At 35.7% G+C, this 14,851-nt stretch overlaps 1 protein-coding gene across 2 annotated transcripts in view; it reads right to left on the reverse strand.

Moving 5' to 3' along the window:
- Positions 1-3,516: 3,516 nt before the first annotated feature.
- The window catches only part of LOC121443457 (rab proteins geranylgeranyltransferase component A 1-like), a 33,801-nt gene continuing 22,466 nt past the window's right edge, over positions 3,517-14,851 (reverse strand). For both annotated transcript variants that reach the window (XM_041645208.1, XM_041645209.1), the window contains exons 3-4: positions 8,294-8,454; positions 3,517-4,392 (exon numbers count right to left, since the gene is read on the reverse strand). In XM_041645208.1, the coding sequence (XP_041501142.1) occupies positions 4,201-4,392; positions 8,294-8,454 (353 nt within the window). In that variant the 3' untranslated portion in view covers positions 3,517-4,200. The remainder of the gene's footprint in view (positions 4,393-8,293; positions 8,455-14,851) is intronic.

A 14,851-nucleotide genomic window follows, 5' to 3' on the forward strand; every position in this document is an offset into this window, starting at 1 on the left:
GTTTGGTGTCCTAAACAGCTATAATTAAAGAGAATTCGAACATATCACAGGATTTCTTAAAAGAGTCTTAATACTCTATGAGCAACAAGGTGATTGAAGGATACACAGCCACTTGTTTAAAAATTCAATCAACCTTAGCTTTCAAAGACTTGATTTATTAATAATCTCACAGATAAAATTGCTTGTTTTGCAAGAGTTCTGGTTAGATTAGCTTTTCTATATGTTCTGAGGAACTTCATGAACTACTTGGAATTGACAGAAAATATCAGTAATCTTTGATTATTTCGTTCAAGAAAAACCATAGCTTAATGAATTATTTCTGCATACAAAGAACAGAAGCAATAATTTTTCCTACTGCAAATAAGCTGTAAGAGAATCAAGTATTTCCAGTTTTCATCACCAAACATGAAAAACCATTTTGGATCTCCTAAGATGTGAAAGCAGGCTGTAGGTGATCAACGTACTGTAAAGCCATAGCTTATGTATGCCTCACAGCCTCCGTAACAGTGATCTCAGGATAAACTACTATCGACTTTTGCTTGATAGTGACATTAATATTGGTATCTAGAATATTTTGCTAAGTAAACCAAAGCCACTCAGTTTGGTAGTCTGTCATACTAATTTACCACTGTGGGTAGGTAGAAGCCTGCAAATTAAACAAAACACATAGCTGACAATTATTTAATAGCAGTAAAAGAGCAGAAAAGTAACCCAGATCCAAGACAACCTTTCAGTTATTGGCATACACACGCACACATGTTTTTTGAGACAGTGTTTCTCTGTGTAGCCCCAGCTGTCCTGGAACTCACTCTGTGGACCAGGCTGTCCTCAAACTCAGAGATCCACCTGCCTCTGCCTCCTGAGTGCTGGAATTAAAGTGGTGTGCAACCACCATCCAACACTTATATATTTTTAAAAGTTGTTTTTGGGATTAGTATTTTATACCAATCAATATACATTAAGTCAGTCTCCTATTAAAGAATCCTTATTAAGTTATAATCAAACACATGCAGAGTTGACTATAAGCTAAGGGAACCTTGGATGAGGAGTGGAAGTGCGATAGAACAGGCTATCTACTCCTAAAAGTTCTAGTAGGTAGACTTTGCTAAACAAAGTCTCTACCACTGAGGTGCATCTCTAACCCTATATACAAAATTCAAGCATGAAGAAATAGGCCATTACAGTGGAAAGGCATTGAAAGTCTTTATTTCCTCTGAAAACTCCCTGTTACAGTATGCAATTATATATTCATGCTTTTTCAAATACATATAAGAAAGTTTACTGAGCAAAAGACAAATTATTTAATACCAATAACAGTGTATAAGTAATTTGCAAGAAAATGGTTTAAATTTCTTTAAATGATTGCTACTATTTAGGAACTAGAAAACAAAATTGAAGACAGAAACAATCTAGAAACAATCTTGTCAGAAATTAATAATTGTCAACAATCAACTTTATAATTGATATTATTTTAGAAATTTTCACTATTCTATAAGTTACCCATGACGTGGTGGCCATTTTACTATAGAAAAATAGAAAGTGACATCTATTATTTATGTTTTCTTGGGCAGGCACACCAATTAGAAAAAATATACAAAAGCAACATAGGATTAGTTATTGGATCTGATATCAATCACTTAAATTAATGATAGGATTTTTGGTTACTAAGAAACAGGCATGCATATTTAAATATTTTGAACATACAAGTATAAATTCTTTGATTACAGCAACTTTCAAATTTGAAATTACTGAAACATCTGCATTATGTAAAACAACAATTTTCTTCATATGACTTTAGATTTACGGTTTTACAACACTATCTTAATGTTTGTTGTTGGTATTGTTTGGAACTTCAAACCGTAAAATCAAGTATTTCCTTGCAGTAATTAAGAAAACAAGAAAAAGCTCTTAAAATGTTTCGTATTGCATTCTGAGGTGACAGGAAATAGGCAGAATTGTCCACAATTTTAAAAAAGTTTCATGGTATTTAAGGAGCTTTAAGCATTTCAACAATATATTTAGTAAATGGCCAGGAAGAGCAATTGGTTTTGATGTCATCAAAGGAATGGAAAAAGATACAGTATGAGCTAGGCCATGAAAGCATAACACAGTTGCTCAACAATTTACATAGCTGCAGTGTCCAGAGGTTTCTATTTACTCTTAGCCTATCTAAGAGCCTGTCTCCTTAGATAAATGTGCATGCTGTATTTAGGAATCCTTAACTCTAGATATTATAACAAAGTAGAACATTTTTATTGGTGCAACTTTACTGTGATTGTATTCCAACTTAATACTCTCATCTAAGAGAAACTTTTCTATTGCTGGCATGGAGAGGCAGGACCAATACCTGGTGCAGTACAGGTATGTACTTGGCATTTAGTGCATGCCCTGGTTGGGCTTCAGGAAACAACAGCTGACTGAAGAGCTGAAGCTTTGTGACAAAGTAGGTCATAATGTGAATCTGTCCCTGATTTGTGTGGCATTACAAAAGGGAAGGGGTACTACAGAGGAGAGGGCTGTACAGCGGGAGTGCAGGCAGCCTGAGAAGAGCAGTCTGGGAGTCTGGGACGCTTTCCCTGTTGTTCTCAATCCAATTCAATCTGAAGGGGTCAGCAAGAGCAACAGTCCTTGGATTTTTCTGTTTATCAAGACTCTCTGCTGGGAGTTTCCTTTGAGATCTTCTCTGAAACCTGGCCAGGCCAGGAACCAGCTGCACATGAAGAACTCTGTGCTGTTCACTGGAGCCATGGCTCCCTGACAGGAAACTGGGTTTATTTATTGTTTATTTATTTACAGGCAGTTCTAGGTCCAAACTATTGCTCAAAGAAAGTAGACCATCAGAGCTCAGAGAAATTTAAATACAGGCATTGCAAATAAGTTTGCTGCCATTGTATAGCCCTCATGTTTTCATGTAAAGAGTGTATTACAGTATATTAACTGCCAGATTCTGTTTAGTTTTCCATGATCTTATATTTAGTTGCCAGAAGAGGAATATGAATTTATAAAATATTTCTAAGACTTTAAAAACTTTAAAGTCTTTAAAAACTACCAATCCACTTGCTACTAATGAGTTTAGGAAACAGACTTGCATTTAATTTTTTTTCTTTTCTTTTTTGGTTTTTTGAGACAGGGTTTCTCTGTGTAACAGTTCTAGCTGTCCTGGAACTAGCTTTTGTAGACCAGGCTGGGCTTGAACTCACAGAGATCCTCACAATCACTCTGCCTCACGAGTCCTGGGATTAAAGGTGTGTGCCACCACCACCAGGCTGCATTTTAAAAATTTAGCGCAATACATGTAACACTGTGATCGTGAGGTTGGTTTGATATTTACCCACAGGTCAACCAATGGGAAAGTTCCAAACAGTGTGTTTCCAGAGGAGCCACTCTAAGGATGGTGCTTCATAACTATTCTGACACACTAGGCACAGTAGTCCTCTTTAAATCTGCAGAAACTGAAGAAGTTAAACAAGCTGCCCAATATTTTAAGTTGCATAGCCATGACCAAAATTAGTTCTGTGAACAAGGTTAGTGCTTCCGTTACTCTGACTTAGTAGAATCATGAAGGATCACTGATCTTATCCAAATGTATGCTTCTATTCTTACGTTTCATCTTTAAACTTTAGCCAGTGTGTATAATATTACACCAAAGTCACTACTTACTAACAAATCATGATTAGCAAATCATCTAAACACCTTAGTATTAACATTTTCAGTTTTTAACATATAAAATAAAACCAACTTTTACTCCAAATATAGGCTTCTGGCCAGATTATGATAGTTTAGCTTTACTCTATTGTATTTACATATGCTCTTATCTGTTATATCATACCCAGAATGAAAATATAATTCAAATAAACAAAATAAGTATGAGAGCTGATTCTCCAGATGTGGCAAATTTATGTGAATACCACATAATTACTTACAATGCATAGGATCCCTTTAACATCATAGCTACATTCCCAGGAATGCTAATCTCACAGGTTTGTTATCTTCAAATAGGCAAGTCAATGTGCTTTATAAGTGTTTTATTTTCCCAGAAATGCTTTCTTTGAAGAAAATTGCCCTTTAGATTTCTAGGACTCATTTCGTTTTGTAATTTTGCCTACTAGTTGTTGCTTTCTAAGTTTTCATATACTCCATCCATCAGGACTATGAAGCCAAGAATTCTCAAATTAGGATAGTAAGTCTAATGCATATCCACTACTTAGAGGGCTCCTCTGGGTATCCCAGGTCTGTATTTCCCTTGGGAGTCTCCGAGTTGGTCTCTGATATAACAGTGGATTCTGATGCTTCTTGTTGTGAACTGTCTCCATCAAAGACAATATCTTCAGGATTTGGTGGGGCTGGACAGAAGTCCTCATTTGGGCAGATTTGCTGGAAGAGTGTTTCTGCCTAGACAAGGATGAAAGGACAAATTAATTTTTGAACATCAGCTTCAAATGTATGTACATTTGTGACATTATATAAAAAAAAATCACATCTTTAAAAATTTATGTAATTACGTTTTAACCAGTACATGTGGTTGAGTTTAGTAGGACAAGGTAAGAGAATAAAATAGCAAACATGATACTAATAATAAATATAATAGATGTGGCAAGTTGCAATAATCCACCTTACTGTTAGTTAAAGCTTTGTATCATGATAGGGGGCTTTTATTTTTGGCAACTGGTGAGGAAGAGTCATTTTAAGGTGTTAAAGAACATACTGATTTCCTATACTGCTTCTCTCTTTTCTGTAATACATATGCAAGGTCATCTATTTGGCCAAAAGTTAATCACCTATGGCCGTAAGGTCCAACCCAGAATATCTCTTGCTTTATCTGTTTGGTCAAAACTTGACCATCTATGGCCCAAGGGACCAACCCAGACTACCTCTTGATTTTTTTTAAATAAAGATTTATTGGAACACAATTCTCATTAGTTTACCTATTATCTATATCTGCGTTTTCTCTTTAATGGCAGAGCTGAGAAGTTGCAATGAGGAGGACACAGGCTGAACAACCTAAATATTGACCTTCACTATTCTGGGAGTTTGGTGGAAGGGTAATGACAGAATCATAGAAACATTTAAAGTTGATTTGAACTATTTATTTTTAGTGTGTGTGTATGTGTGTGTGTGCGCGCGCGTGTGTGTATACATGTGCCACTGTACATATGTAGAGGCCAGAAGACAACTTCCCAGAATTGGTTTTCTCCATCTACCTTGGGTTATGGGATTTGAGCTCTGGTTGTCAGGCTTTTATGGCAAGCACCTTTACCCCACATAGCCATTTGTTTTAATTTAATATGGATTTGAAAGTAATTTGATTTTTAGGTAGGCTTCAAGTGTACACATATTTTGTAACAGAACATTTCCTATGTATATACTTAAAAAATTTAACCATTTAGTTGGATATGTGTGTGTGTGTGTGTGTGTGTGTGTGTGTGTGTGTGTGTGTGTGTGTGTATGTATATATAGTGACATCTTGGCATACATAGTACAATGGTTACCAAAATCAAATGAAATAAAACATGCTTTCACTTGAATTTGGAAAGTATATTAAGGAAAAAGGCTCAAACTCAGAGTGACAACAATTAAGTTTTGTTTGAAAATGCCATAATGATTCGAAATACTTTTTATGTTACTTAAAAATAAAACCAACCACAGATATCATTTTGGATATTTGTAGTTAGAACACTTAAGATCTACGCATACTGAACTGGAGGCTTCTAAAGTCAGATCCAGAAGTATTATTAGTAAGTCATCAGTGCATCTTAGAATCATAAGCTGTCACATATGCATACAAGAGAGTCAGATTCACATATTCAATCTCTTTGCAATATGAAGTAAAGAAAGGAACAAAATTTCCAAAAGCTAAAATGTAGAATTTTAGTTGAAAAAGAAATATATTACAACACTGCAGGAGCCTGTGTAATTTATATAGGCAAAGCCAAGATAATATTCTGAGAGCTTTCATGAATACTTTCCTTAATTAGAAAACAGAAGTTGGCAATAGGTAACTCATATAATCACATGATGATATACTGGAATTAGAGCTTAATTTATCCAAATAAATTGGCAATGTATAAATATTACTGATGCTCTTTAAAGAAAGCATACTTTTCCTCAAGTGGATATAAGATATAACATGTTAGTGAGTATTTAAACATTAATGCTGTTTTCTTCATTATATTTCATATAACCCATGAAAGTTACCTTTCTGTGAAGCAAACTACTGTGTTGAAAAATTGCCTTTTAACTGTAATCTTCTAGTATACAGTATATATATAAAAGCACTTGTATTATAAATCTTTACTTTAAAATTCTCCTATTTTGGTTTAAACAATGTTTTGTTTACTCAGAAAAAATACCAGCCTAACCAAAGTTAATTAGATAAAGGGTTTTTGAAAATTTTCTTCTTTCAAGAAAAATGGGTCACTAAGTAAAAACAACATTATTAGCTTAAGACATAAATGCAAATCTTAAGCTATGGGTACGAGATGTAATTCCCTGTTTGTGTGACATTGCTCAGGGTCTAGCATAATTTTCAAAGACCAATATTAGGCTCTAATGATGACTTATAAAATTATAGCAAAAGGCTGCATCACTATTCATACATTATTGCTGTGACGAAAGGGTATTTTAAGGATTCAATAAAACTACTTGGTACTAAAAGATCGCTGCTACTGGTGAGAATATAATTGAATTCATGTCTTCTGTGGTCTTAGAGTCACCCCCACCCACATACACACATTCCATAAAACTCAGGAAACTGCTGACAAGGGGGTGGAAAGAAGACATGAAATACCATCTTTTAAGTAAGAAAGATATAGCCATGGCAACCATGAATTCATAACAGCTGTGTTCACAGAAGCTAGACCCTCATAACTGCCAGGTACAGAGAAGGAGATGGGACTGAAGGTGATCTACACTTACTGCATATATTTTGGTAACCAATAGATTCTAGGACTGGGGAGGCAGAGTAACCCATTGCATACTAATTAGTTCAGGTCCTCAAGGTTAGTTTTGAAATTACGGTTACATACTTGGCCTTAATTAAACTGTATGGAGGCATTAAACAAAACCAAAGCTGGTAAACAGGGAAAGAGATTTGTAGGGTGTCTGTCAGTCTGTCTGTCAGTCAGTCTCTCTCTCTCTCTCTCTCTCTCTCTCTCTCTCTCTCTCTCTCTCTCTCTGTGTGTGTGTGTGTGTGTGTGTGTGTAGGGGGAGATTACTGATATGGTTGGCAAGGAAATAGGAATGGGTAAAAGAGTATTTAGAACACACAAAGTACATACATGGAATTGCGAAGAACAAAATTTACTAAAAATCATTAAATTATTGACTTGTTGATTAAATGATGAAAGTACCAAAAGGACCTGACAAAAGTTTCCACATTTGCCTAAAAGCATGCCTTCTCTTCTTTTCTTCCTATCAAGGTAAAAAGGGGGTTTTTAAAATATGTCCTAAGAATCTTCTGCTTACTGGAATCAGAGTGTACCTTTGGCATCTAAAATAAGTGTGCCCTTCTTCACCGTTCTACCTAGAATTGTCCACATGGATTTAACATACTTTTTGGCAACTATAACAGCAGCTTTGGAGGCACTGGCTTGAGTCAAAACATTAATGGTGTTATGTTCATTACGTAAAATTACATTACTCATTCTCTCCAAGATTAAGAAATGCATGAGACCATTGTAAAATTATCTTACATATGTCGGGCGTTGGTGGCGAACACCTTTAATCCCAAAACTCAGGAGGCAGAGGCAGGTGGATTTCTGTGAGTTTGAGGCCACCCTGTTCTACAGAGTGAGTTCCAGGACAGGTTGCAAAGCTACATAAAGAAACCCTGTCATGAAAAAGAAAAAAAAAAAAAAACAAAAAGAAAAAGAAAAAAAATCTTACATACTTTGCTTGTTCTAACCTTCCTGGAAATGGCTTAGGCTCCTGGAGAACAACATTTTTTTTTTAAATATGCACCAATAATCCAATAATTATTAGAAGCAATATTTAAGAATATTGGCATTTCAAATTCATTTTAGCAATATATATTTCTAAAATTTTCATTATTTATTCTCAAAGTAGTTCTCATAAATAAGCCTTTATAATTCCTTATACAATTTAAGGAGGTAAAACAGTTGATAGAGTATTTAAGGTAGCAATGTAGTTCACAGACAAAAAGCCAATGATTATTAAATGAAAAAGAAAGATGTTTTACTACTTTCTTTCCCCTCTACCCAGGAGGATAAAAACCACTCACTTATCCCAGTATATCAATTTTTTTAATACAAAACTAAGAAATGCCATGCCGTACCTGTTTGACTGCATTATCATTTCCTAGATCACAGTCTGGGCCAGAGCACACATAAACGTTGGATGGTAAATCATTATAACAATCTCTGCTGATATCTGATGAATCTCTCATATTGAAATACAGTGCCCATAGAATCCTTGGCTTTTCAATATGTTCATTTTCTGGAAGTAAAAATAAATTTTATCAAATTGAAAATCATAATTTATTATACTATATGGCCAAATACGAACAAAGTCATGATTAGACTTTATAGAAAATATTTTTATAAATAAGCAATTACTGCAAATAACGAAAGTTTCACATCTTCCTTTCCAATTCGAATCCCCTTGATCCCCTTATGTTGTCTTATTGCTATTGCTAGAACTTCAAGCACTATATTGAAGAGGTATGGTGAGAGTGGACAGCCTTGTCGTGTTCCTGAGTTTAGTGGGATGGCTTTGAGTTTCTCTCCATTTAATTTGATGTTAGCTGTCGGCTTGCTGTATATAGCTTTTATTATATTTCGGTATGACCCTTGTATCTCTAATCTTTCCAAGACTTTTATCATAAAGGGATGTTGAATTTTGTCAAATGCTTTTTCAGCATCTAATGAAATGATCATATGATTTTTTTCTTTCAGTTTATTTATATGATGGATTACATTGATAGATTTTCATATGTTTAACCAGCCCTGCATCCCTGGGATGAAGCCTACTTGATCATAATGGATAATTTTTCTGATGTGTTCTTGGATTCAGTTTGCCAGTATTTTGATGAGGCTTTTTGCATCGATGTTCATGAGTGAGATTGGTCTATAATTCTCTTTCTTGGTTGAGTCTTTGTGCGGTTTTGGTATCAGAGTAACTGTAGCTTCATAAAAGGAATTTGATAATGACTCTTCTGTTTCTATACTGTAAAATACATTAAGGAGTATAGGTATTAGCTCTTCTTGGAAGTTCTGATAGAATTCCACATTGAAACCATCTGATCCTGGGCTTTTTTTGGTAGGGAGGTTTTTGATAACCGCTTCTAATTCTTCGTGACTAACAGGTCTATTTAGATTGTTCACCTGGTCCTGGTTTAACTTTGGTATATGGTATTTATCTAAAAAAGTGTCCATTTCCTTTACATTTTCCAGTTTTGTGGCATATAGGCTTTTGTAGTAAGATCTAATGATTCTCTGAATTTCCTCTGTGTCTGTGGTTATGTCCCCCTTTTCATTTCTGATCTTATTAATTTGCAAATTCGCTCTCTGCCGTTTGATTAGTTTGGATAGGGGTTTGTCAATCTTGTTGATTTTCTCCAGGAACCAGCTTTTTGTTTCATTGATTCTATGGATTGTTTTCTGTGTTTCTATTTTGTTGATTTCAGCCCTCAGTTTGATTATTTCCAGTCTTCTACTCCTCCTAGGTGAGTCTGCTTCTTTTTTTTCTAGAGCTTTCAGGTGGGCTGTTAAGTCTCCAATGTGAGCTTTCTCTGTTTTCTTTAAGTGGGCACTTAGTGCTATGAACTTTCCTCTTAGGCCTGCTTTCATAGTGTCCCATAAGTTTGAGTATGTTGTTTCTTTATTTTCATTGAATTCCAGGAAGACTTTAATTTCTTTCTTTATTTCTTCCTTAATCCAGGTATGGTTCAGTAGTTGACTGTTCAGTTTCCCTGAGTTTGTAGGCTTTCTGCGGGTAGCATTGTTGTTGAATTCTAACTTTAATCCATGGTGATCTGATAAGACACAGGTGGTTACAAATATTTTTTTGTAACTGTGGATGTTTGCTTTGTTACCGACTATGTGGTCGATTTTTGAGAAAGTTCCATGAGCTGCAGAGAAGAAGGTATATTCTTTCCTATTTGGGTGGAATGTTCTATAGATGTCTGTTAAGTCCATTTGATTCATTACCTCCATTAATTCTCTTATTTCTCTGTTAGGTTTCTGTCTGATTGACCTGTCCATTGGTGAGAGAGGAGTGTTAAAGTCTCCTACTATTAGTGTGTGCGGTTTGATGGCTGCCTTGAGTTTTAGCAATGTTTCTTTTTTGTATGTGGGTGCTTTTATATTAGGGGCATAGATATTCAGGATTGAGACTTCATCCTGATGAACTGTTCCTGTTATGAGTATAAAATGCCCCTCTCTGAAAATGGTGAACAATGAGGGCTGATGAGAAGCCAAGAACAATGGCACGGGGTTTTGATTGTACGCAATGTGCTGGCTTTGTGGGAGCCTAGCCAGTTTGGATGTTCACCTTCCTAGATATGGACGGAGGGGGGAGGACCTAGGACTTACCACAGGGCAGGGAACCCTGACTGCTCTTTGGACTGGAGAGGGAGGGGGAGAGGAGTGGGAGGAGGGGGAGAAGGGTGGGAGGAGGGGGAGGGAAATGGGAGGCTGGGAGGAGGTGGAAACTTGTTTTTTTTTTCTTGCTTTTCTCAATACAAAAATAAATAAATAAGCAATTACTGAATGTGAAAACACAAACTCTAAGGTGAAATATGGCATTTCACACAATGAAATCTTTTCAGTCCAGAAGAAGGTAGATTTTAGAAATTATTCTCAAAGGTTAGCAAGATGGCTCAGCAGGTTAAGACCCTGGTTACTATGCCTGAAGACTGGTGTGCCATCATGTGTGGGACTCACATGATGGAAGGAGAGAAACAATTCCTGAATTGTTCTCTGACCAATGCCTACAGATGCACACAAAAATGAATGAATGGATGGATGCAACAAAATATTAAAGTTCTTACAATCCTAGCCACCCTTAATTTATCTCCCCTAAGTGAAAAGATAACATAAATCATGTTTCAGATAGAAAAACAACTTAATGCTATATAGTAACTTAATAGTATATACATATAAGATGACAATCATATAAACTGATATTATTCAGAATAAACAAAAGCATAGCAAATAGAGATAGGAATTAATGGGTACTTTAGAGGTCAGGGAAGGGGGTTGGGGACAAAGGTCAGGTGGCTATTTATGGATATGAAAATTTTTTGGCAGAGGGCAGAATCAGAAGTGTTTTACAGTTGTTTCTACAGCTGTTTAGACAGTTCTATGACTATAGCTTTTAAAACTTGGAGCTTCACCTGAAATGTGAAAATTTTATGGCATATGAATAATAGCTTTAAAAATACTACTTAAAATAACACATACAGAATTTAAAATGATATATACTAACTCTCACTCTAATGCTTTATGTTACTGGATCACAAAATTAATGGCAAACAACAAAAGGAATTTGCAAAAAAATGAGGCCACTAGGTCAAATGTCATTGTGAGTACAAGTTCTCTCTGAGCAGCAGGCATCCATTATGCATGTCAGGCAATGACATAAGATCTGGGGACATACAGATGGAGTAGACTTAGTTCTGATTCCCCTGTATTTAACATTTTCTTCTAATACCGGGCCTGGCACACAAAATACATTCACTAAATAATTTATGAATGCATTTTGGTAATATTCTCCATAATGAAAATATAAAGTGTTTATAGAAAGGTTCAATCTTGTTAATCTCAATTCCTACAGCTCATTTCTTATTATAGTAATGATCATTCCTCTGCCTCTTTTCTTTTAAAATGTTATAATTAAAATTTCTTTGGTTGAAGACAGAAAAAACTGCTGTTATCACATGTATCGATTATAGTTTTCTCTAGCCCAACTCTGCCAAAAAGTCAAAAGTCTGCATAATGGTAATAAGGAATGTTTATGACAGTAGTGAAACTCTGTGAGACACTGTGTGAATCATCAAGAAAATGTTAAAGTTGTAATTATTCAATTACTGTTCTTATTGAATTAGTAAACAATGTAGAACAATTTTAGCTAAATATATCATTCAATTAATAAGAATGCCCTAGGCCCCAGAATAAATAAATTTTATATAATTTTAAATACGTCTTCTGTAGGAAGAGCTATATGCCATATTTTCTTATTTGCCCTGAATAATTCATAATTATTAGGGTGAAAAGATAAGGAACTGAATGAAAGAAGTGCTCTTATAAGGAGTCTTCAATTTATCATAATTGTCTATTTTATGTGGGTAGGTAGTGGTTTGAATGGAGTTTGGCTGTGCACCACTTGCATGCAGAAGCTAGAATAGGGCATAAAAATCCCTCAGGAACTGGAGACAGTTGTGAGCTGCCATGTGGGTACTAGAAATTGAAGCCAGGTTCTTAGGAAGAGCAGAAATTCTTAACCACTGATTCTTTTCTCCAGCCCCAAGGAAATGAATCTCATACTGATGCTAAGATCTGAGTCTGAGGGACCACTAATTCATGCAGAGACACATTACACAGCAAAAACTACTTATTAACAAAAGCTGTAAAAAAACGGTATTTCATAGTTAATTTCATTTGAGTTTTATTAAACTGACTAGTGAGTTTAGCTTCACTAAACTGTGAGAATTTATTTAAAAACACAACCTCTGCATCATGTATCAAACACTGCGGGGAAATGCCATCTATGTGTAATGGCATCAAACACCACAGCAGGAAAATGAGCTAAGGTGTGGAAGGTCTTTAGTAGGACCCAGGTCATATCTAGGTAAATATTAGGTGAACCTATCTTCTAGTTCATAAGTGTTCTCTGCCTTTGAGGACAGCTTTCATTCAATACAAGACAGCTGAAATGAATAGTTCAACAGATTTTAGGAAAGAGATTTCACAAAGGTTAAGGCTTTAACAAGCAACTCTGTTGAAAGTGAAAATTGACATAGTCTGAAGATCAATGGTCTGGATACAAGGGAGCCATCAAGCTTTGACCTTAGAACCTTCAAAGAGACATGTAATTGCTTCATCTTTCTTGGAGGTCAGCTGGAGGTAGAGAGAGAGAGAGAGAGACAGACAGAGAGATAGAGATAGAAAGAGAGAGAGAGAGAGAGAGAGAGAGAGAGAGAGAGAGAGAGAGAGAGAGAGAGAGAGAGAGAGCGCTGGAAAAACAATATACACTCTGAAGCAAATAATAGTTAAAACTACTAAAGCTACTAAATAATAGCTCATTTCAATCAGATCAATTAGATGACATGCTAGACTAAGGAGGTAAGAGGTGACAGAGAATAAGATTTTGTGGTAATTAAACAAGTGTATGTACTGAATAAAGAGGGAAAAGAAAATCAGTGAAGGCAAACCAAATAAAAGCAAGATATGTTTCTAGGTACATGCCATGGGCAGGAAACAAGTAAAATCATTTAGCTAAGCTGCATAAGCCCTGGAATATAAAAGTGAAATAAAAACCAGAAATTAAGATATGGCATTTGCTTTCCTGGTACAGTTAATATCCTTACAAGCCACCAAATTCACACTCATCTGTGAAGGGAATTTGTTTTTAGGAAGCATTGCTCTTAGAGATAGAAATGATTACAATAAATGAGGCAACTCGACAAACCAGGCAGATTGGAGGGTTAAAAAAATAAAAAGAAGATGATGCTATGATAATACTAGATTCTAGACATTTATACATACTGTACTAACAAAATTCCGGCTTTACCTTGTATTGAAAAATCTTCTATTTCTGGGTAAAATAAGAAATCAGTACAGTTCTGTCAGTGAGACCCGCATAGCACTCAGTTTATCACCTCTCAATGTTTACAAGGATAACCTAGACCCTACACAAGAAAATGAATTGTAAGAAATGACCTGATTTTTTAACCTATAGAATGAGGCTCATTAAGCATAAATCATCTGATATTTCTTTAGACTAAAACATAGACAAAGATTTAGAGATATTTGATGTGCTTAAAGGAGCCTGGTGGGTGGGTATGAGTACAATGATTTCTTTGGAGAGGACAGTCTGAATACTTCTGGCTGCTATTCATGAACCTGAAAGGTAAGAAAGATAAGGTACTGTCTTCAGAACCTTACCACAATCTGCCCGCCACCCCCAAACACACACTGTCAATCAGTCTTATAGTGGTAAAGAGAACACCATCCTTTGTAGGAAACGAACTTTCCTGTAAGGTGATGAGGCTAATTTTCATAAAGGTTCAGAATGCACAACACCATGGAGAATGTTGAACTCCATGGAGAAACAAACAAGGCCACACAGCATTCTTCTGCTGCTACATGTTTCAGCAAAATTATTGACAATGCTCTAAACCACAAAGTTTCAGATGATTGCCGAATAACCAAAAGACAATAAAAGCCTGTAGACATACAAGCTTCTGCAAGAGAAGAATGTGTTTTAATGTATGAAAAGTTCATATTGCTCGCAAAGTTGCTTCTCCCTCATTTAGGCAGGAAAATGAATTGAGTTCTCTTCTGCAGGTGACTTTGCCTCTTTGACCTGCCATGGCCCAGTGCTCACTTTATCTGGTGATTCATTTTCAATAACTCCAACAGTATTTGTTCTGACATTTTAATTAAAATATGACCACTACCTCATCCTGATGATCAAAAGGCCTATGTGTCAGTGCAAACTAGCTCTGCAGTGCCTCGGTGCACCTGAGGACCCCTCTGGCATAGTTCTTGCTAAAGAATTTCCCTGGGGTTCCAAACAATACATCATTTCAAACCGGGATCACTTGAACCATTAAGGTTAATCTTAAAAATCTAAAATGGCTAGTGGATGCTAGTTAGCCAACATGCAATTT

The sequence above is a fragment of the Microtus oregoni genome, unplaced genomic scaffold (assembly GCF_018167655.1).
Source record: "Microtus oregoni isolate MIOR12 unplaced genomic scaffold, Mior012 000107F_001, whole genome shotgun sequence".
Taxonomy (NCBI): Eukaryota; Metazoa; Chordata; class Mammalia; order Rodentia; family Cricetidae; genus Microtus; species Microtus oregoni.